This window comes from Bubalus kerabau, chromosome 2, assembly GCF_029407905.1.
Source record: "Bubalus kerabau isolate K-KA32 ecotype Philippines breed swamp buffalo chromosome 2, PCC_UOA_SB_1v2, whole genome shotgun sequence".
NCBI classification, from domain to species: domain Eukaryota; kingdom Metazoa; phylum Chordata; class Mammalia; order Artiodactyla; family Bovidae; genus Bubalus; species Bubalus kerabau.
In genome coordinates this window covers 20,419,351-20,443,858 of record NC_073625.1, presented here as the reverse complement: position 1 = coordinate 20,443,858, position 24,508 = coordinate 20,419,351, and the positions used below count along the sequence as shown (strand labels likewise).

At 45.2% G+C, this 24,508-nt stretch overlaps 1 protein-coding gene across 2 annotated transcripts; it reads right to left on the bottom strand.

Annotated features, from left to right (window-relative positions):
- Positions 1–2,256: 2,256 nt before the first annotated feature.
- On the bottom strand, positions 2,257–14,981 carry PPP1R3B (protein phosphatase 1 regulatory subunit 3B). 2 transcript variants are annotated; one of them, XM_055567205.1, is made up of 2 exons: positions 14,742–14,981; positions 2,257–7,780 (listed from the first exon to the last, which is right to left on the bottom strand). In XM_055567205.1, the coding sequence occupies exons 1-2, from the start codon at positions 14,876–14,878 to the stop codon at positions 6,898–6,900; spliced, it is 1,020 nt and encodes a 339-aa protein (XP_055423180.1). In that variant the 5' UTR covers positions 14,879–14,981; the 3' UTR covers positions 2,257–6,897. The 2 variants fall into 2 exon arrangements, with proteins under 2 accessions (XP_055423180.1, XP_055423181.1); XM_055567206.1 differs by lacking the exon at positions 14,742–14,981 and adding an exon at positions 13,907–14,683 and having other exon boundaries at positions 2,258–7,780.
- Between the last annotated feature and the right edge of the window lie 9,527 nt (positions 14,982–24,508).

Sequence of the window (24,508 nt, the reverse complement as noted above, 5' to 3'; positions counted from 1 at the left end):
TCTAAGGAGATCCTCAAGTCTAGGATAGGTGAGCCCGGCAGGCCTTGACACAGTAGGGCTTGCCCAGCTGCTGGTTTCCATGAGTTCTCCAGGGTCATTCAGAACACCCCCATTCATTCTCAAAAGCATCCCAGTTTAGACCATAAATTATATGGTATTTAAACAAACAAACTAGAAAGTTGACTCCAGGCCTCAGCTGAGGGGCTACAAGTCTCCTCTGAGGGCTCACTCGATGTGATTCTTCAACCGGGGTCAGCAAACTACAGCCCTTGGCCAGTTTGCTTTTGGAACACAGCTGAGAATGGTTATTATATACATATGTTTTTTTTAAAAAAAGAATATGTGACATAGGTAAACATGATGTGCAAATCCTAATATAATGACTATCTGGCCCTTTATAGGAAAAGGCTGCCAAGCCCTGATCTAGCCACCTGATCTCGCATTTGGCGTCGAGGCCCAGGGTCCTGGATCATTGTTGTCTTTGGCTCCAAAGAAGACTGAGTATTATGCATCCTCTTCCTACCTTGTCTTGACTCAAGTCTGGCACTGGGTCTGATGCTGGGGAAGTGTCTGGGGAGTGTCACCTACCAGAGAACCCCATGTGGACAAAGACCTCTGTTGAGATTACTTGTTTCCTCTCCAGGAATGGGTGATGTCACAGAGGAAGAAATGAGGGTTAGGGGGTCCTGGGCCACAGATGAAAGGCAGTGTGGGCTCTGAATCCTTAGATGTGGGGGTAGATGGGACCCTTTGGAGGTTTCCTATGATCAATCACACCCTGCTGTCCAGCTGGGCCCTAGGATACCCAAATCTTTTAATGTTGACCTTCATGTTTCCACGTGGTCAATGGTCCTTGCCATATGCCCCTTGTGTGTAAAGATGCATGTGTGCTCAGGGCCTTCCCTGGCTGTCCAGTGGCTAGGACTCTGCGGTTCCACTGCAGGAAGGGCATGGGTTCGATCCCTGGTGAGAGAACTAAGATCCTGTAAGCCACGGGGTGCAGCACCCCCCCCAAAAAAAGATGCAGGTGTTCATGCCTCCCCAGGGAATCACATCTTTCTAGCACGAGGAACTTTTCAGAATATTAGTCTCGGTTCCATGAGAGAGGCTCCAGTTTTGGGGGACAGTTCTTGGAAAAAGAAAAAGAGACTCTCATGTGCAGTCCCCTCAGCTTTGTCACTAACCAGTCTGTGACTCTTGGGAAAACACCAAGGGCCTTTGTCTTTTAATCCATAAAAAGAGCTCCCAGATAGCCCTTCCAGCATGAACACTGATGGTTTTCTGACCACACCGTCGTCTGGAATGCTCTTGTTCCTGTGATCCTCACAAAGAATGCAAAGTGTACATGGCACTTCTTACAAGTTTATATTTAGAAGCATTTTAAAAGCAAACACGTTGGCCAACTCTAAGAAGTACTCAGGGCACTGCCAGAGCCCCTGGTTACCTTATTCCTGCTAAAAATACTCAGAACCCCTTCAGTAGAGCAGTTGACAGGGGGCGGCAGGGTCAAGGCCAGGCACCAGGCTTACCCACTACTGATACCCCTGGCAGCACCACTTTCCACGGCTCCTAGAGGACTCACCTAAAACATGACTGTCTCATACAGGGTTGAGTAGAAACAGTGCCTAGACGACCTCCCTGGTGGCACACTGGGTAAGAACCTACCTACTAATGCAGGGGACACAGGTTTGATCCCTGGTCCGGGAAGATGCCACTGAGCAACTAAGCTCATGTTTCCCAACTGCTGAAGCCTGCTTGCCTGGAGCCCATGCTCCACAAAAGAAGCCACTGCAGTGAGAAGCCCGTACTCTGCAACTAGAGAGTAGCCCCGGATCACTGTGATTAGAGAAAGCCCACAGGCAGCAACGTAGACCCTGCACCCGGTACAGCCAAAACTGAAGTTAAAAAAAAAAAAAGAAACAGTACCTAGAAATGGCCTTGCCCATGAGCAACAAATATTCCATTAAATTATTCACAGAGCTGGATATTTGCTATTCTGGGGATGTTGCTCTAGAAAACTGGTTTGGCTTTTTTTTTTTCTTTCCTTGTTTCTTTTTACTCTAGACATCTCCTGAATGTCCATCTCACAAATGAGAATTATGTAATGATTATGAAAACCACATTGTATCTCAAGTCGACATTCATAAAAACGAGTGTTCTTTTTTTCCCCTTATTTCTGGAAAGCCAAAACGTGGGCAGTGTTTGCCAGGCTTGAGAAAGACGGTTACGCTTGTAGCTCGCTTTGGGCACTTATTGACCAGGTGCTAGGACTGAAAATGCTCTTTCTACGGCAGAAACACCACTGCCTTTCCCCTGTAGCTGAGACTGATTGGCAGGAAACATCTGGCAGCAGCTGACCTCGCCTGCATCCCATCTTCTGAACTTTGAAATAAAACATCTCTGAACTCTTACTTAGGGTGAATGTCCTGCACCCCTTGGAGGCAGGGCCCCACTAGGAGCTGTGTGGTTTGCTGGTTGCAAAGTCTGTCTGATTAAACAGTTCCAAGTTGTGATAGCTGCTTATTAGTTTTCCCACTGTTGCATACATTAAACCAAAAATACTCTTCAAGAGCAAGTGAGAGGGTAGGAAGAGATCTACCCTGAGATCATTAAAAACGATTCATAACAACTCAGGCCCCTGTGCCTCTTCCCTGGCAATCACTTTCTTAGTTGTAATCAGCCTTGGCTGCTTTAACAGCTTAAAAAGCCATTACTCCTTCCTCTGCATCTTCCAGCTTTTCAGCTTAGCCACTGATTGTGTCCTAGCCCTTTTGGAAACTGGCTTTCTATATGTGGAAACACACTGATTGAAAATGTTCCTCCCCAACCTCTGACTGTAAGAGAGTCAGTTTTAAAATAGGACACTTTCCATTTTGGGTTTTCTACCTTTATTACATTTTTGCATTTGAGATCCAAACAAACCACTCTCTTATACTACACACAAGGCATCCATTCTTGTGATTTTTAAAGTGCATTTCCCCTTTTTGTACAAAAATATGTATTTAAAAAAAAAAAAACCTGTGGAACTTTCTCGACAAGGCACTTTTAGGCATGAAAATGAAGTTGAGTCTCCGGTTCTACATTCACATAGAAGTAAGAGCGGACTGCCACCACCACAGCTGTGTTCTTGGAGTCCTCACAGGTCCAGCCGACTTTAGAAACTGATAAACAAGACTAAAAGCATCCACAGCTTTACAACTTGCGCTCCAATGCTTTACAACCCTAACAAGGAAAAGCTGCCTGTCCGCACGGCTGTCTGTCCCTCCCCGTTCAGATGTGTCCCGCTTCAGGAAGTGAAGATACGCTGGCAAAGTGTCTTCAGATGACCTGGGAGATCCCATTGTAAGTATAACATCTTAGCCCCAATGTCCATGGTCATTTCAGGAAAGACGAGGACGTCAGGACCTCCCAGGGCAGAAGCCATGGTGCTTTCTCTAGCAAATCACATCCTGTCGAGGGCTTTGACGGAAGGATACTGAAGTTTTCACTCACTGTCCATCGAGAGGGAAACCCTAGCCCACGGCTCTTCTGAAAAGTGAGCCAATTCTTTTTGGGGGTTTGTACACATATGTATATATATATATAGAAGTCATTTAGTATCCCAGTGACTACAAGTAATGCTTGTTTTTAAAAATGTCAAATTATAAGCAAAGATCAAAACCACAAAACATTCTTTTAGCAGTTTAAAATTTACATCTTTAGAAAAAACATTGAAAGAGTAATGTTTTGCCACCGTTCAATCTTAGAAAATACACTCTATCCTGACTCTGAAATCGTTTTAATCTCTGGAGAACTATGTAACTTCACTGTTTTTCACCTGTAACAAGAACACTTGAAGAAAAAAACAAACAGTCTTGCCCAAATGCTGCCATCTTCCAAGAAACACTGAAAGCTTATTGTATAAAATCTATCTTTAGAGCACCTAGTTTATTTATTGCACCTAATTTGCAAACGCTCCCCAGGACATGTGGGGGAATAAATTTGAAACAGAAATGAAGCTGCTCCCCGCCCCTGGACAGCTGCACCACTGGCAGAAGGCTGGTCCTTTGGGGGGGGAGGCGGGGGCGAGTTGGGAAGGGGGCCACTTGTCATCATAACCAAGAGGGTCAGACCTACAGGTCAGGCTACAGTCATGTCTCCAGATAAGAAACCTGTCCCTTTCTGAAGTGTGTAGACATATTACTGCTGGTGAGTTAGGAACCGAGGAGAGAGTCCCTGGGAGCAGGTCCTGAGGCCAGCTGTTGATATCCTGGGAGAGAACTGGCCCCAAAGCAGACAGCATGCGTGTGCTAAATCACGTCAGTATTGTCCAACTTTTTACGACTCTATGGACGGCAGCCCGCCAAGCTCCTCTGTCTGTGGGATTCTCCAGGCAAGAACACTGGAGTGGGCTGCCATGCTCTCCTCCAGTGGATCTTCGCAACCCAGGGATCAAACTTCTCTTAAGTTTTCTGCATTAGCAGGTGGGTTCCTCACCACTAGCACCATGTGGGAAGCCCAAAAAGAGACAGACTGACTGGTGAAGAGGAGATAGTGCTCTTCAGAGGCCAAAACCTCACTGCCTGACAATGCTGCTGGGGAGCTAGGGCAGGCACTTGCTTTAGTCAGAGAAGGGTCTTTCTTTGCCAGCAGGTAAGGACTTGCCCGGTGGGGTGAGCAACCCAGGTGCACTGGTGAGGGGGTTTGCAACCTGTGCCCCCAGCAGAAAAGCTGGGGTGAGCTAGGAGGAAAGAAGGGTAGGGGGAGGGTTTGTGGTTGTTTTGAAAGAGATACTTATCACTGAATTACCATATTTCAAATTTTGACACGGGAATGCCTTCAGATCACAATGACTGAAAACCATACAGAAGTCACTTGGGGCATCTTTCTTACTAACAGAGAACGATCTGGTCATAAGGAAATGACAGCACACTTTCTAGCTTTCATAAACTGCAGGAGGGAGGGGACTTCTTAAAGCAAAATAAATTCATGACCCGTATAAAATTAGGTTTGCTTCCAAATGGTGTAGATTTACACTCTTGTATAACAATTCTGATCACCAGATTTATAATATAGAGAATCTTGTCTGTGTACTGGATGTAAGACATGCTTACATAAAACCTAGTCCTGCCCAATGTCAGAATAAGAAAAAAATGTGATTGTCCCTTAAATTATATTAGCATGTAATCCCCCAGCATTGGCCACCTGGGAGAGACATAAAAAATAAAGCACTAGGTTGCAGACTAATCACAGCCAGTTTTAGGGATAAGAACTCTATGGAACACCACTTAAGAGCATTTTAAAAAATCAAAACATTTTAAAGTTCAAAAAGAAAAGAAAAAAAAAAACCCAACCACAAAACTCTAGGAGCCAAGACACTCGAGATCTGCTCAATGCTGATTTACAAAAGCCACAGAAACCAGGAGGTCTCTTCCAACTGATCTGGAGAATGCAAGCAAAAGAAGGCTCTTTGCGTGCAGAGTCCAGGGTCTGTGTCCCCAGATCTAGGGAGTGGGGTATCCCGTCTTCTGCCTCCCCTTAGGAAGACCTCGCTTTATTAAGATCAGGCAGAAGAAAAACGAGGCAGTCCTTTAATTAAGTTCTGAAAATAAAAACAAAACCCAAACCTTCTACAAATACACATATAAAAGTACTTTTTAAACACTCCCAAGTACCAATGAATCTTGCCCAAGAAAAATCACAGGATTTGGGGATCCATTGGATGAGGAAAGTCCCAGGAATCTCACAACAGTGAACCAACAGACTTTTAATGTTTTAGTCCAATGTGGTTAAGAACAATGAGTCTATGATACTTCAGAGTTGGCAAACAGTAAAAACCAAATCTGAGAAGTTGGTGAGGTTTTTCTCCCCATCCCTTTCCACACCCACACACCATAAATAAGAACAACCAAATCAAAGTCCGTCGGGGCTGGTAAAGTGTTGTTTACAATGTGGATGTTGTAAATCAGAGTCAAAATACAACCAAATGTTTTCTGGAGGTGTGGAGGATATACTGAATCTGCAAATCCAAACGTCCCAAACATGGCATAAATGATGACTCTCCAGGAAAAGAGATTCTAAAATCCTTTTGTGAAGAAAGAGACACGGGCAAGCCAGCTGAGCAAGTTACAACAAGTCTTGTAACCAAGCTGTCCGGTGACTCAGGGTAAAAGCGAGGGCTTAGAAATCTCCCCCAAAGCCAAGAGGAGAAGCTAAGCGTCCCATTCGTGCCTGTCCTGCTGGCATCAGCCTAGTGCCATTGGTGACACCGCCCAGGAGCCAGCTGACTTCCCATTGCTGGTGTGTCGTTCTCTGCTGGGCTGTCAAAGCAGGGTCAGAAAGAGGAAATGCCCGTCTCCATCACAAGTTGATCGGCCTGCATCATCTTTTCCTGAACAGCAGCTGAACTGTGGAAGAAAACCAAGTGCACAAAAATGCAGAGATAAAGTGTGAAGCCCATGTAGACACAGGGCAGCTGCAACAGGTGAGAAGGCCCTGGCTGGGTGGAGAAGACCCCCAGAAGAGGGGCCACGGGGAGGACCGAGGGCTTGCCAGGGGACTGACTTCCCACACCCAAGAGGAGAGGGACTCCTTATCACTGAGCCAACATCCTCTGGCCTGGCCACGGCTGCCCACAAGCCTGGGTCCCGTCCAGACCCTTTCCAGCATCATCCTGCTCAGACAGACCCTCATTGCCAAACGGACCAGCACAGCCATCTCCTCCAAGCATGAATCCAGTTCTGTGATCAAAACCTGGCTGTCTTGGCTGACTGCAGGAGAAAAGTGACTAGGATCCTTTACTTTCAAAACTGTGTCTGATGGCAGTTCAGCTCTTCTCCAGGCTTCCCTCTCCATTTCAGGATGACTGCAGCTCGGCTCATCCGCGCCCACTGAGCCCGGCTCCATCCCAGGCTGTCACTAGTAGTAGGGCCCAAGCTTCTCGTAACCTAAGTAACTAGGCCACTCCGGAAACAGACCGTAGGAACACCGAGGGCTTCCAAACTGGTCAAAGGCTATTTCAAAATCTGGTCCGTTTGGCGGCTGGGCTGTTCCCTGGGTAGACTGCAGCTCCGCCCGGATGATCCTATAGTTTTTGCCTTTGTTGCTGTCCCAGTACGTCTGTCCATTGCACTCGTAGCACACGGCGAACTCCATCCTCTCGTAAGACTGAATTTTCTCAGGCAAGCTGATGTCAAAGGAGAACGTGTCCTTGTCTGAACCCGCGTACGTGTCCTTCACGTACCAACAGGGAAAGTCTGTGAAGCTCTTCCAGGTGTCAAAGGTCATCCGGACTTTCACCGTCTTCTCGAACGCGAGGTTCTGCACCTTCACGGTGCCTGCAATGGACCTGTCCTTCAGAACGCAGTTCTCCAGGCACACGTGGTCGGTCTGAAGCCGATTTCTGAAGTCCAGGTAGTCCGCTGATGGCTGCGAGAAATCCAGCACAAAGCTCTCGCTCTCCGCTGTTGTCAGGCTCACGATGCTGTCCAGGAGCTCGGTGATGTTCAGCGGAATATCTAACGGGTCATCGAACTCGGAGAACACTTTGACCATCGTCAGGGCCAGCCCCTGGTTGTCGGCGAAGGACACCCGCTTCTTCACCTTTTTCTCCTGGACCGTCGGGGCCACCGTCCCACTGGCTTCATTCTTGCCGCTCAGCTGAATACAAGGCCTCAGAGGTTTGTTTGGCTTTGGGGCAATCTGGAAGGCGAACCGCTCTCTGCGCAAGGAGGGGGCCATGCAGCTGTACCTGCACTCGATGTCCACGGCCATCACGGGGCTAGAGGAACACGCTAGAACCCTGGCCAAGGGGAAAGACAGAAACAGAAAGGAGGTCAGACAGACATTCAGATTCATCCTTCCAACAGGGACTGGCAAGCTGCGTTTGCCTTCATCTCCGCCCACGTGGCCACAGCTCATTGTTAACTCAAGGGTGGTCCAGTGTGACCATGGTTTCAGGGGAGATTAAAAGCGTAAGTGGAGGGTGGGCAGGGGGAGAGGCCCAAGGTTAAAACCAAAGAAGTATGGAACCACTGGTCTTAAAACCAGTTCATGGGATTCCCTGTCAGGATTTCTTGAGGCCTTCAGTGCACTGATGATTGTGGGGAATAATGAAAAGCGCATGCTGTTTGTGGAGTTTCCAAAACTTATTCCTAATGAGGGAAGCCTCCATTTTTTGTGGAGCACCTTGCTGAACACAGTTTGGTAAATCCTGCTTTCATCCAATAAAAAGAAATTAATTCCTCCCACAAATACTGATTGTCATTTGCTATGTGCCAGGCATGATGCCAGACCCTAGACTCAGTAGTGAAGACAGACCCCAACCTGTCTTCACTCAATGTACAATAGATTTTTATATTCTAGTATGTTTTTTAAAAAGTGCCAGAAATTTAGTATTTTTAAACTTTTCATATCAGTGAATAATTTTTTTTTCTACAGTGAAAACAGCCTCTATAAGAATAAAAAGCAAAGAGAATCATGCTAAAGATTACATGAATCTGACTTCATAAAAACCATGTTTTTTCTATAAGGGAATAAAGTAAGTAAAACTAAAAAAAAAAAAAAAAAAACAAGACAAACTGGGGAAATATTTTCCAAAAAGCATGGCAGCAAAGTGTTAATACCTTAATATATAAAGAGATTTTATAAAATAATAACAAAGTCAAATATTCCATGTAGAAAAATGAGCAAAGAGCACAAATAGAAAATTCATAGAAGAAATTTAAAAGTGGCTTATAAATATGCAAAATGTCAAAATTGTAAGTAATTTAAGAAATTTAGATTAGAAAATAGTGCCTGTTTTTACCTAATGAGTTAGGAAAGAATTTCAAAAGATAGTACAAATATCTGTATTAGTCCAAATGGCACAAAATTTCTAAATCTTATATTTTCAGGTTCTTATATCACATACAGGTGTTAAACTTAAGGGAATAATTTAAAATGCATGAAGATTAATGTATTAAATTGTTCAATGCAACATTAAGTGGAGGGAGAAATGTGAGAAAATAAACTGACCAATAACAGGTAGCCGATTAAATCAAATATACTATATTCATGTGATACAATTTTATATCATCATTAAAATCATTATTTGTAAAAAACATTTAAAAGGCATAAAAATTCATAATATAAGATTAATGTAAAAAATGGATTTCCTTGATGGCTAAGTTTGTAAAGAATCCACCTGCAATGTAGGAGACCCTGGTTTGATTCCGGGGTCAGAAAGATCTGCTAGAAAAAGGATAGGCTACCCACTCCAGTATTCTTGGGCTTCCCTTGTGGCTTAGCTGGTAAAGAATCCATCTGCAATGCAGGAGACCTGGGTTTGGTCCCTGGGTTGGGAAGATACCCTGGAGAAGGGAAAGGCTACCCACTTCAGTATTCTGGCCTGGCGAATTCTATACAGTCCAGTCTATACAATCTATACAATCAAGTCTATACTATACAGTCCATGGGGTCACAAAGAGTCGAACATGTCTGAGTGACTTTCACTTTCACTGTCAATGTAAAAAATGGAGAAGATAAAATTATACAGAAAAACTAGACTTGTAGGGCAAAATTATTACATATATGCACAGAAAAAAGACTAGAGATATACTTAAAACTGCCAAAATATCAAGGTGATGGGACTTCAGGAAATTTCTATTTTCCTGATTTGTACTGTCTTATCTTTTCTAAAATAATAGAACTTCTCTAACCAAGAAAACAGAATGAATATAGTAAAACATCTCAGATATCTTAAGATTTGCCAAAACTCACCCAACACTATTGTCACACTAGAGCCAAGCTATTTGAATTTCTATTTACCATGGCAAATTGATATCCTGATTTGACAGTTCCAAAGGGCTAACTGAAGAAGTCAGTGATGAAATCTGGATTAAAATCTTTGGTCTGAGAATCACAGAACACAGGATCTGGATTAGTTGCCAATCACATCTTCCTGCATGGCAAAGGCTCTAGTGTGGCAACAGTGCGTGGTGGTATGTTGGGGTACCAACTCTCAGGCCTCCCCTCATCTCCCTTCCATGGGGGTTGCTGTGCTGTGGATTGATGATGGTAGTTCAAGAGAAAGACTGGCAAAATGTTGCTCATCTTCTGACAAGAGTGGAGATCACTGGTCTCACATACAATACCAGACCCATAAATAATATCTGCTCTTCAGCTTGATTTTGATGATCAAATATATAAAGAAAAATGAGAAAGTATGAAGACATATTGGGTTTGATCCCCTTTTCCAAAACAAACAAAAATAGCACTTCCTCGGGCTGCAGGAATCACTTAGTAATGACCAAGTGGAGAACCCACACGTTCAGAGACAAAACAATAAACACAAGTACCTGTATTAGTCTGAAATGGCCCAACCTTTCTAAATGTTTTTATCTTAATTTATAGCCAGAAAGTAGCCATCAAGATGCATTTTAAAGGATATCTGTGTTTCTCCTCTGTTTCTCCTCTAACACAGTGAAACAAGTGAAAATTTTAGGAGCAAATTGGCTATTATATTTGTTTACACCCATGCAATTGTTCTGGAAAGGCAAGTTCTGACTGAACTGGGCAAGACAGCTTTAAAAAAAAAAATGTCAGTGGGGGGTTCACTAAGGGGTTCAATGTAAAACAAACAAATACCAAAAAACCCTATACCTAAAAAGTAATTCAATTTTTCTTTTCCTCTGTTCATTGCAAAACTCTGTTAGAATGCATTGGAATCATTCAGTTCTACTTTTAACACAGGTAGCTTTTGTTTTTTGAATGAATTGTTAATTAAAAATAACCAAACAGCAGGCAAAGCTGCATATAGCCCTTCCTCCTCTGCCCACCCGACAACCTGGGTATGAACTAAGGGCGGAGGGGTTCCTCCTCGGCCACAGCAGCTTCCTCCTGGCCTGAGTCAGCACAAGATCAACTGCAGGCTCTCTACGTGCTTTCCTGCACCACCTTAAAACAGATCATTAGAAAATGACTGGGGAGCTCTCAAAATATTTTGGAAACAGAATTCTAACACAAGGGGATCAGCGAAAGCAATTGCACACTTGCTGCTGCTGCTGCTAAGTCGCTTCAGTCGTGTCCGACTCTGTGCGACCCCATAGACGGCAGCCCACCAGGCTCCCCCATCCCTGGGATTCTCCAGGCAAGAATACTGGAGTGGGTTGCCATTTCCTTCTCCAATGCATGAAAGTGAAAAGTCAAAGTGAAGTCGCTCAGTCGTGTCCGACTCTTAGCAACCCCGTGGACTACAGCCCACCAGGCTCCTCCGCCCATGGGGTTTTCCAGGCAAGAGTACTGGAGTGGGGTGCCACTGCCTTCTCCTGCACACTTGCAGTCAACTGCAATTGCTCTCAAGTTCTAACCCCGCCGGTTGGAGAGGCTTAAGTTGAAAGCATTGGTAAAGTTTCAGTATTTGGACCCAGAGGTATAAATGTACCCCTGGGATCCCTTTTATCACCGAGCTTTAAGAACAGGGGGTTGGGGGGTTAATGAGGTGAGGCTGGAGTCAGAGCCAGACTCCACTGGCACTGTGGACTGGAGCTAAACAAACAATTCCACTGGCACTTTCTAGAGTGGAATTGGTTGTGTGACTTTCTCCATGAAAGGCAAAAGGAAGGTGAACCACCTGGGGGCCCAGGTGTTCCTCTTGGGCTCCGGCCCAGAATCCCTTCACTTTTTCGGTGTCGCCAGCGCTGGAGGGGAGGTCATTAACCCCTGTGGCCTCAACAGAGGGTGCAGTCTGACTCTTGGCTCCCTTGTCCATCCTCACAGGTATATTCCAGTTTTTATTCACCAGATCATTCTCCAAGAACTGGTACACCGAAGTGCTGGTTTGGTGTAAGCCTTCCTGATCTTCTGCTCAGAAACTCCCTGATGGACCCTGACCACAATGACCAACACCCAGACGTACTCCTGTCACTGGAGACACACAAGGTAATCAGAGCTTCCTAAGTCCCTGAAAGGCAGGCACCTGGACAGGTGTTTTAATCCTTAAATGGTATGAAAATGAGCAGTTCCAACACAGGATGCGTTGGGCTGTACTCACGCCCTCTCTTCTGACAGACTCTTTGGGAGCTCTGCCCTTTCCCTCGCCCAAGCCAGGTAATATGAGTCACGAAGGTTGGTCAGGGAAAAAAAAACCAGGAGATGTGGACACACAACTGAACCAGCAGAGATGACATCGGACCTGGATACCAGTTCTTTGCAGGACAAGGTCACGAGACTGTGAGTAGCTGTTACTCAGACCAGCAGGGATTCTCAAAACTGTTGCTTCCAAATAGATGCCTAGGAGATCAGTCTTGCCCCATGAGAGACTGGACGTGTCTAAGGGTACATTTCAGTGTTTCTGGTCAAAAAGAGGACAAACCCTAACACTCCATGCAAATTAGAGAGAACATGGAGAGTTTTGCATAAAAGTTTTCCCTGTTCCACTAGTGACAACACACCCTCTCCCGACAGCTGGCAAGGGTTACATGTCACGGTGATTCTTCTCTCAAATCTATCAACTTGTGCAGAAAATAACCCTATCACCTACACAGTTTCAAGCAGCTGAACTACTGACTCTCTGGCTGTGCCTTTTATAGAAGGCAAATCTTTTTCTTTTGTATGGAGGCCAACACATTGCCTCCCCCATTCTCTTGCACTCTGATAAGAAAAGACAGAAATATCAGACGCACCAATAACTCACCAGAACACTGAAGCTACATTGTGAAGGTAAGCGTTCACAACCAAGTTACCAGGTATAATTTTTGTTTTAAAGATGTGGACACCTACCCCTTTGGCATTTCTTTATTTGCTCCCAAAAGGTTTGGCTGCCATAGTGTGAACAAAGTTGGCATCTTTCCCATGGTACTCTGACCATGGGGCCATTATTCGCAGCCCTAGATGCCACTTGGACTCCTCTATTCTGTCACCGCCATCCAAAGCATCTCTGAGATAAATATCTGTGGATGAGGTTGCATATTATAGGAAAGAGATAAGTTAAAATGGCACAGTGTCTGCATCTAGAAGTGTCCAATATGAAATACAGCACACTGGCCTAGGAATGCCTACACATTGCTGTGGCTATGCTATGCTAAGTCACTTCAGTCGTGTCCGACTCTGTGTGACCCCATAGACGGCAGCCCACCGGGCTCCCCCGTCCCTGGGATTCTCCAGGCAAGAACACTGGAGTGGGTTGCCATTTCCTTCTCCAATGCATGAAAGTAAAAAGTCAAAGTGAAGTCGCTCAGTCGTGTCCGACTCTTAGCGACCCCATGGATTGCAGCCTAACAGGCTCCTCCGTCCATGGGATTTTCCAAACAAGAGTACTGGAGTGGGTGGGGTGCCATTGTGGCACTCAGGGCAAATTACTCAGACTCTCTGGGCTTGAGCTTCTCCCCTGAGATCCCTTTGAGCTCTGACATTCTGGGTTGCTGATACTGCCTGATGGTTCTTCTTTTCCCACTAACTTTTCCCTAAATACCTCAACTTTACTTTTGGGGTAAATCCTCCAGCTGTCTTCACTTTAGTCTTGGCTCCTGGACAACCCTGCCAAATGAACCATTTCCTCTTCTCCTCTGCACCCCAGCCTGAAGGCCTTCCTCTGGCTTCTCCTGGGCCGTGGCTCTCCCAGGGAGGCCTGGCCACACAGACCACAGGCCCCAACATCTTCTAGCAACTCTCCAAGTTCTCAATTTTCTCCTCTTCTGCAGCAAACAATACCAGGAGAGAGCCCAAACCTTCTAGTATGTTCTGGGCTCTCTGCTCCCTCTTTTGCACTGAGTCGCTTCCACACCTCTTTCTCTGGACTCAAAACGGTGGCAGGAACAGGACACGGGGGCAGGCCAGGGCGTCCTGGCTTCGAAGATCCCACAGGTCACTGTCCCCTGGGTCCAGCCAGGCCCGGGCTGCACCCCGCCCCCAACCCCTCCCAGAGATCCTTCGCCGGGCGGGAACCCACCTGTGGGGCCGCGGGGAAGCCCCCTTTCCAGCTGGCTCGCTGCATCGGAGAACCCGGAGGGAGATGGCAGGGGAGGCTGCCGCCACCAGACTACGTGAGCCTCGGTGTGTGTCCGGGAGGCAGGGCTTGGGCTGGGTTCCCGGAGTTGTGACCGGCAGGGGGAGGAAGACGACGAGGAGGAGGAGCCCTAGTTATCACACCAGGGCGGGGCGGCGGGGCCACCCCGGACGGAGAAGCGCCGCGAGAGCGTCCCCGCGCGGCCACCTCGACCCCGCCGGCCCAGGACGGCCTGTCTGGGGGCCGGGGACCCGAGGTGGCTCGGCTCCGAGTGGCCCCAGCCGCCGGTGCGCTCCGTGTCCCGTAGCCCTCGGCGACATGAGAGATGACCCAGTGTGTTTCCCTATGTTGTAACGGGCAATCGAGGCGGGGTGAGAGACGCAGGGACTTTCCCCTCTGCTCAAGATCCCAGGGCTCAGCTCTAGCAGTGTCGGTTCCCAGGCGGAAAAGCCTAGTGTCAGGTTCGAACTCGGCACAGTAGGGACCAAGAGTGGTCTGGACTCCCAGCCCCAGCCTCCCATCGTGGCCAGGACACCCAATCGGTGCATCACGTGGGTCCGGCCAGGCTCCATCCAACCTCTGGTCCCTGCATTGCCCTCTCCACGAGGAAGCAACAGTTTCCTCAAGCCCTTCTAGAGTGTCCCATGCCCAGAGTGTAACTGCAAGCTGGCCTGAGAAAGTGTGTGCAGCAGGAAGCAGAGAAGGGTCCCTGATGCGTGCCCTCGTCGTCGTTTCTGCGGTCGGGCACCGGGCCTTGCGGGCTTGGTGGGGGACGTACCTGGTACAGCTCATAAGCCCCGAGGTGCGAAGGCGCCAGCCTGCGGCAGCATCCCAGCCAGGGTGGCAGGGGCAGCGGCGGCGACAGCAGGAGCGGGGGCCGGGGCTCAGGTGGGCGCCCTCCGCGGGCAGCCGCATCCGTCCGTGCGCTAGAGCAGCCCTCCCGCCTCCTCCCTGCGGCCCCTCACCTGGGACTCTAACTCCCAGCCGCCGCGCGGCTCCCTTTAACTTTCAGGCCACCTCTCCCCACTCGGGACGCCTTCCCAGACCCCCCTTTCCCGTGAACGCCCCCCGCAGCCAATGGGCGCGCCCGAGACGCGCGCCGTCCACCAATAACCGCGGAGCCGCGGTCCCACCCCCGCAGCACCGCCGCGCCACGTGATAGGCTGCGCGCCGGGAGCGATAGGGCCGGGTTCCAAAGGGTGGGAAGGGGGCGGTGGGTCACAATTTCATCCGAAGCCGGGGGAACGGGCGCCAGGGGGCAGAGGCACTTGCCTGCTGCACGGCATCCCGTTACAGCCAGAGGGCTGGACGCCGGCGCTTGGCACAGTTCCTACTGCCTAGGCAAAGTCCTAGCCGGGAAAAGTCACCCTACGCGCGCGGACGGGATTGCAGAGCCATTCACCCATGCCGTCGGCCCCGCCTTTGTCTTACTCTTCAGCCACGGGGTTCACAGGTGACCGCTAGTTCCTCCATCACACGTAGAGCCCAGAGGAGCCGAGAGAGAATGCCAAATGTGTTTCCCTCCGTTTTAGGTGGAGCCTTGTCGGGATCAGTATCCCCAGCTTCTAGGATATTGTTGAAAATAAGTAATTACTGAACGCTTGCTTTGTGCCGATCACGGTCCGGGTGTCCTTGTGAATGGAATACAGTAAAATCCTTTTAATAAAGTTGTTATTGAAGCAAAGGACCAATACCCATCTCAGAATATTGCATATATAGTTGAGGGTTTCTCAGGTAGGTATTGGAGAAAGCAATAGCACCGCACTCCAGTACTCTTGCCTGGAAAATCCCATGGATGGAGGAGCCTGGTAGGCTGCAGACCATGGGGTCGCTAAGAGTCGACACGACTGAGCGACTTCACTTTCACTTTTCACCTTCATTCATTGGAGAAGGAAATGGCAACCCACTCCAGTATTCTTGCCTGGAGAATCCCAGGGACAGGGGAGCCTGGTGGGCTGCCGTCTATGGGGTTGCATAGAGTCAGACATGACTGAAGCGACTTAGCAGCAGCAGCAGCAGCCACCCATATGAGATCAATTTAATATGCATACAGCAGCAGCAGTCATAGATATCATTTCCTTGGTGACCAGCTCTGAGCTAACCACTTTAGGGATGAGGATCCCAGTTTTCCAGTTTTACTGAATTTTGGAAATTAATATAGTATTACCAGCTTTTTAAAGTGCCAATTAAAAACATAAACAAGTCCTACCATCTTCTGTTACCACCTTTTATTTTTGAAAGAAATACTCTATTCTTGCTTGGAGAATCCCATGGGTTTGCAAAGAGTTGGACACTACCAAGCTCACATGCACACACTCTTTAACAGCAACAACAAAATACAGGAAGGGCCTAATCTCACAGTAGAGGCTCATCCTTCATATTGCGTATATTTAGCTTTATAAAAATTTAATATGTTGACCATAGCATATGGGAATTTCTGCTATAAGAGATTTAAAAGCAGCTTCTAACTTTACTAGGAATGTAAGACAAAAACACTGGTCCATTACAATAATGTAGTTGGAGTCTTCGGTGCTATAGAGAGCTTCCTCAGACTCAGTCTTCCTGTCTGAAGGGTCATCATTAGTCCTCTTCCTTCTCTTTCAGTGGATAAATCTAATTAAGGACCACCTGGGAAATTAACTATTGGTAGGCAGTTGGCAAATGAAATTCCTATGCAATAATTCCTTTGCCAACTCTAAATACCCTTTTATTAGCTGGTGAGAAGTTTGAAAATTTATGAAGCCAAGTGCTGCCTACATTTCTCAAGTGGAGGGAGCATGCTAGAGGAGTGGGCAGAGATAAAGAGCCAACAGGTATTGCAAAACATATGCAGGCAAAGGGTGATCTGAACCCAAGTGGGAAGGAGTTGGGACAAGTAAATACAATTTTATAGCATTTGGGTTTGGAAGCATCTTCCTTACATAGATCTAGGAAATCATGGATAATAACTTCCCCTGTGGTTTAGGTGACTATTTCAGACCAGGAGAGTGGGGCTAAACTTAGTTGTGGCACACCACAGGCTTGGTAGGTAGGATTGTGGCATCTAAGAGTTTGAAAAGAGCACAGTCTTTGAGATTGGAATAGAGCTGGGTTGCAAGCTCTGGAGAACTGTTGCAGGAGAATTCGTATCAGTCCTGAACCCCAGAACCTGAGAGATGTACTGGTCCTTAGACAATCTGGCTTTGCAGTTTCATTTTCTAGCAGCAAAGAGGGAAACTGAAAACGGAAAATTTCAACCCTTTAGTCAATGCTTACCAAGTTCCTTTTCTAATATCTGGCATTGAATTGTTGCCTTAATTTTCTTTAATAAGCCTATCCTCCTCCCCCAAATAAAAAGAAGCCAGTGGCTAAGGATAGCCAATGATCATCCATAAACCTCTTTTTCATGGTTGTTAGTGGTAGCACTGTCTTATTCTTGCACTTGGGTTCATCTGTGACTTTTTTTAGCTGTGTCTTACACATTTGTTCATTTATTCTATAGTGCACTATTAACTAACTTAAGCCTAGGTGCTGGAAATGGAAAAATAAGTGATATATTATCTTACTCTGAAGAAGCTCTTAAACTGACAAATAATGATGTGGAATGAACGTGTGAAAGGCAGATCTCTGGGGAGCTAAGAGAAAGACTGTGTGTGTGTCAGTGGGGAAGAGGGAAGAGGGAAATGTTAGAGAAGGCTGACCTTTGAGAAGTGACCACTGAGCAGGATCCTGAAGGGGGAGAAAACGTTTAGGGGTAATGGGAGAGAGAATGGCAGGAATTGGAAATGGCACAGAGTTCTTCTATATGTTCCCCCAAAGAATTTCCACTCCATTGATTAAAAATCAGATCCTCTTTCTGGCTTAAATACTAAATAGTCTTTCCTTCTGCATGTGTTAACATCAGTTTTTTTTTGCTCGTCCAGAAAACTTTAAAAAAATGTTGTTAATACCTTATCTCCTCCTCAACTTAACAATTTCAAAAACAGTTCAAATCACACAAGATTTTGGAAATCCTTTTCTTGCTTTCTGTCGTCTTAGAGTTCTAACATTGCTTCTCTTTGAATTTAAGTGAATCTAAATAAAAAAATAACCAGCATAGAGAGTCAGAACTAAAGAAGAGAGCATTCTTTTGCTTGATCAGAATAGAAAGTGGGAAAGACTGTTTCCAAACTGCTTAAGTCCATTTATATTTAGATGAGAGGCGTTGTTTGCACCTGTCAGAGCTGCAGATGCGCTCTGGGTGCATCATATTACCTGGGGCCCTCTGTCCCTCTTTCAGAATTGCTGAAGGGGACTTGCTAGGTCATGTTTTATGGGACAGGCAGATGAATACCAGTAAAGGGATTCTGTAAGCCTCTGTCAATGAGAATATGTCCTTAGCACAGAAGAGAAGATCTTGGAAAGATCTTGAGTAATTTACATGTCAAAGCTCCTAGAGCCAATCAGTAATTTACATAGTTGAGAGTTTCTGAGTTTCTGTATGATGCTGATGTAGGGACCACTCCTTTAAAAGTTACATTAACAGAACAGCTTTTATGCTCCAGCTTTATATCTAGTGCAGTGCTTTGTATGATCCAGATATATCTTTAATTTGCACTGTGTATTATGCTTATGATTATAAAACTAATACAAGATCACTGTGGACATTGTGGAAAACACAGAAAAATATTGTGATGAAAACAGCATCAGCACCACCCAGCCAAAACTACCAGTGTAACTTACTGTTTTTTCTTTCAGTATTTATTCTGTGCCCAAACATTATATTATCAGGATCGTAGTATATATAAAATTTAATATTTTAATTTTCTAATCATGACTGCTCATTTTCAGTGTATTGATATTAGAATTTTCCTGACATGCTTTTTAATGACTGCATAATATGCCTTCACATAAAGAGACCATACTTTATTTTCTTATTATGGGATACTTAGATTTTTTACTCCAAATTTTCTCTATTATAAATATACTTTGATAAGGACCTTCATATTTAAATCTTTGTCTGCATCCCTGATTCTTTTTTCTTTAACTTTTCATTTTGTTTTGTTCTTTTTATATTAAACTTTTTGTTTTGTATTGGAGGACAGCATCCCTGATTCTTTCTTATGAGTCTGTTTCCCACAGGATATGCACCTTCTTTAGACTTTTAATTCATGTCACCAGATCATTTTTAGGAGGATCAGTATTGACTTTTTAGTCTCACTGTTGAGGAAGTTTAAGTGTTAAGTAATCGTAATAAGGTCTTGGTTTATGGACTTTGGGTAAATTATACCTCATCTCACCAAAAAACCATATGAGAATTTTCACTAATGAATCATATACTCTGTGCCCGGGTAAAAATAGCTACACACTTGTCTTTTGCTTTAGCTCTGAGTCTCAAAGTACACAGCCATTTTAAGTTATGAATGGGGACTTCATAACCATATTATTGACTTAAACGATATTAAGTGGTGGCTGGTCAGAGAGAAAGGGAGAGGCTGGGAACCAGAGGGTACCGCTTGGCCACAGGCTTAAAAGGAATTAGGCAGAACCCAGTATGTATTTATATTCTTTGCTCATCCATCCCCCGTTCATGACTGGTTTGATCATAAATTATATTTAAAATTGTAACTATATACACGTGATGCAACGTATAGCACTCAGAATGTCATGACAAGTGGAATGTGTTTCTGTGAGGAGAGTGACATGTCAAGCTGCTTGGAGGGCCACGACAGGCCACTTGGCTCTTGCGTGCCTTGGACCTTCAGGCTGGGCTGTTCTGCCGCGTGCCTCTGGAGTCAAATGCCTCAGATGCTGAAGGCACTTCAGGCTTTTGTGTAAACAATTATACTTTGGCCGGTTCCATCCTGATATTTATAAAACTGCCTGGATTGTCCTCTTAGAAACGGGCAATAATATAATTTGTATTAAGAAAGCAATGACTTGTAAGTCAAACAGATAAAAGCAAATATCGTATAATTAACGCATATATATGGAATCTAGAAAAATGTACTGGTGAACCAATTTGCAGGACAGGAATAGACACACAGATGTAGAGAATGGACTTATGGACATGGAGTGGGGGAAGAATAGGGTGGGACAAATTGAGAGAGTAGTATTGACATATATACATTACTGTGTATAAAATAGATAGCTAGTGGGAAGCTACTGTATAACACAAGGAGCTCAGCTCGGGGCTCTATGATGACCTAGAGAGGTGGGGTGGGGTAGGATGGGTGGGAGGCTCAAGACAGAGGGGATATATATATATATACACACACACATATAGATGATTCATGTTGTTGTACAGCAGAAACTAACACAACGCTGTAAAGGAATTGTACTCCAATTAAAAAAACAGAAATAAATAAATTAAATAATCACTCATTAGAGGGATGAGGGAAAAAGACTATTTAGGTACAAAAATTTCTAAATGTACGCACGATGTCTTCCCACAACTTTACATTTCTATCACTCCTCTTTTTCTTTGAAGTTTAGGGTCAGAAGCTGAACTGACTTCATGGTTTTCCTTCTGATCATTTGATATCCTCTAGGGAATTAGAACTTAGAGACTGCATTCTTCCTTCTTGAAACTCCTGGTAATGATTTCTCCACACACAGCCATGAGCTGTTAGGGCAGTTAAAGCTAGGAAGTCACCACGTGCGGGGAATATTCTATCTCTGCGTCTTGCCTTGATCACAATCCCAAAGAGGCAGAAATCTCAGAAAGCAGCGGGAGAGTCATCGACTAACGTTGTTATTTCACCTACTGCATAATAAAATGCAGAGGACAATAGTGCATTTGTTATAAAGGCTGCTCAGTTTTGTTATAAAATTACACTTCACCAAAAACAACCACCCAGTAACTATTTGTATGAGTCTTACTTGGTAAGCAGCCAGGACCATAAAATATACGAAGCCAGACTTTGACATCTAAGCCTTGGAAATTGATCTGACCATATAGTAAACCTTAGCAAAGATATTTGGCATCGTTCCTATTTTCTTCTGTTAATTCTCTGGTCATCTTCAAATGCAGAACCCCTTATAAGTACGGTTTGTTGTCTCCTATTTTTCTTTGATCCAAAGAGTGTAGTAACTTAAACCTTCACTGATTTTGACCCTGGTTCTTTTCTATTTTTTTTTTTTTCAGTTATTAGGTATAGTACCTTATTCCTCTTTTTAAATAACACCTTTTGTGTTTGGTTATGGAATGTAATACAAGTTCAACTATAGGAACTCTTGAACATATTAAGTGTAAAGGGGAAAAATAAAAACTCTCTAAATTTCCACAACTTGGACAAATATATGTTTTCGTTTGTTGGCTGGTTGGTTGGCTTCTTTATTTTATTGGAGTATACTTGTTTTATAATGCTGTGCTAGTTTCTGCTGTACAGCAATGTGGCTCAGCTACATGTATACATATATCCCCTCCCTCTAGAGCCTCCCTCCCACCCGCTCCATCCCACCCCTCTAGGTCGTCACCAAGCACAGAGCTGAGCTCCCTGTGCTCTCCATCAGCTTCCCTTTAGCTGTCTGTTTTACACATGGTCGTGTATCTATGGCAGTGCTACCCTCTCAGTTCTTCTTACCCTCTCCTTCCCCACTTCTTTCTACAAGTCCATTCTCCACGTTCGCATTTCTATTCCTGGCCTTCAAATAGGTTCAATAGAATGATTTTTCTAGATTCCATATATATGCATTAGTAGACCTTGATTCTTTTTCTTTCTTTCTTTCTTTCTTTTTTGGTATTATCTTTTAATTCATAAAAATCAAGGAATTTTCTAAGATCAGTCAATAAGTGTTTCTCTTTCTTATAAATCAACATTATCCATCAACTTTTAGGGATTATCCAAAGTCATTGATGATGAAAAGAAGGAAATATAAGAGATATAAGAGAAGGTTTTTGATTTAATTTCCTGCAAAGATTTCTAGGAGGACAAAAAATATACAGACTCATAAAACCTTCATGCCCTAGACATAGTGAAATGTAGCGTTTAAGAGCGAAGTCATCTGATGGTCCTGGATTTAAATACCAACTCTGCCACAATGAGCTGTGGACTTTGGAAAAACTACTACCCAGGTTTGTGCCTCTGTTTTCCTATCTGTAAAATGGAAATACTAATGCCTGCCTGGCAGGGTTATTTTGAAGATTTCCCCAAATACTTTCTGTGTGACCAGGATGACTCATTCCACAAAATTCAAGTACAATGAAAGTCACATTTCTGGATTATTCTAAATACAATAAAATCTGGATCTGAAGCTTCTCCTTACCAAGTTCAGTTAGAAGCTTAGTATTGATTGATGTGTGCAGTCCCTCAAAACTGGGAACGGGCCTTTTGTCCTTAGACTCTATGGTCACTGCCTGCTCCTTCTGCAGCCCACCCTCTGTGGAGATCACATCCTCACCATCCACTGCAGTTTCTGCTTAGGGCAGGCTTCAGTGATCCCCCCCTTGGCAGGCCTGATGTGAGGGTCCTAACCCCCAGATCTCAAAAGTCAGTCTGGTGTTTTTTCTTTCATCAATAATTTATTTTGCAGGGGGTGTCAGAAAACCATGGAGAAGCATCTGAAAGAATTTTATACTCATACATTTTTATATGTGTACATGACCTCTCTTCCAAACATTTACCAGATTCTCCCCAACATTACAAAATATACCAAGGAGACTGAGTAGTATTTTTTTTTAAAGTAGTGCTAGCTTATCCGGAGAAGGCAATGGCACCCCACTCCAGTACTCTTGCCTGGAAAATCCCATGGACGGAGGAGCCTGGTGGGCTGCAGTCCATGGAGTCGCTAAGAGTCGGACATGACTGAGCGACTTCACTTTCACTTTTCACTTCCATGCACCGGAGAAGGAAATGGCAACCCACTCCAATGTTCTTGCCTGGAGAATCCCAGGGATGAGGGAGCCTGGTGGGCTGCTGTCTATGGGGTCGCACAGAGTCGGACACGACTGAAGTGACTTAGCAGCAGCTAGCTTATCCACCATGCTGATTTAGTTTCTTGATGAGGTTCTCACACTACATGTAATAGTCTATTTTGTGCTGTCCATTCTCCTGTGTTTTAATGATTGTCTTATCTGGCAGTGGGCGTGTTATTTGCTGCTGAGCAAAGAGGTCTTTCTCTCCCAGTGATGTCTTGAACCTTCCCTCTCCCACTCCAAGGGTGGTCTATTGTTTTCCGTACCAGTGGGAATTTACACTTTGTGGGCGTAGTGTTTGCTCAGGTGGAAGAGCTCCACATACCAAATCTTTGCTCTTTAATTTCACTCCAAATGCCAAGACTTTCATTTATAAATCACACTGCAAAACCAGAGACCCTGGAGTTAAAAGGACTTGGTGTTTTCTAGTTTAGTCACCCTCTATTTACAGGGGAGAAAACGAAAACCCAGAAAAGTGCCATCACTTGTTTAAAGTCAGAGATTCAGCTCCTGTTTGAGTTGGATGAACTGGGCTCTCTACATTTACCTCTAGGCAGACTGATGGGAAATTAATCAAAAGGCCCACGTGAGCAGTCTTTACAGTGAGTAAGGGGCTCCTGTGAGCCTGTGGGCAAAGCCCACGAAGGGCCAAGTGTAAAACTCCTGCCCACTACTCAAAGGCCAGTGAATTTCCAACAATTAGTGGAGACTAATTGTGGAGGCAATGGCACTCCACTCCAGAACTCTTGCCTGGAGAATCCCATGGACGGAGGAGCCTGGTGGGCTGCAGTCCATGGGGTCGCTAAGAGTCGGACACGACTGAGCAACTTCACTTTCACTTTTCACTTTCACACATTGGAGAAGGAGATGGCAACCCACTCCAATGTTCTTGCCTGGAGAATCCCAGGGACGGGGGAGCCTGGTGGGCTGCCTTCTATGGGATTGCATAGAGTCGGACATGATTGAAGTGACTTAGCAGCAGCAGCAACACCGTCAACATGGCACTCTGAAGTAACCAAAAACTGAAGCTATTCGGTACAGAAGAGTCTGAAGACACAGGTGACATGCCTCCAGCCAGTTCTGAGTCCTTCCAAGTTTTAAGGGCTGTAGTAACAAGAGCATTTCCCCTCTTAACAAGCAAACTTGGCTCATGATATCTGACATCCTATCTTCAAACACTAACCAAAGTCAGGGTCAAGATCACCGCCTGTCTTTGTGGATCCCAGAGTCTTTCTGTTTGGTACTTGGGTGAGTCAGGAACTCATTAGATTGCAAAAGAGGGAAGCCCTGGGACTTCCTTGGTGGTCCAGTGGCTGAGACTCTGCACTCCCAATGCAGAGGGCCTGGATTCTAGGTCCCACTGCTGCAACTGAGACCTGGTGCAGCCGAATAAATAAATGATATTAAAAAATATATAAATACATTAAAAAAAAGAGGGAAACCTCACCCCTACTAGCTTAATCAAACAAACAAGAAGAAGTACACTGGTTCATGTAGCCAAATACTAAAAAGGCAGGAGTGGGGTTGTTTCTAGGATAAACTTCTCAGCATCATGGGGAACATGACTATTGGCTTCTTGGGGCCGACACCAACCCCACACTGAGTGTGGAGAGGAAGGAGGGGATCTCTCGCCTGGTGTCAGTGTACGCAGTTCCCAGGGGGACTCTGGT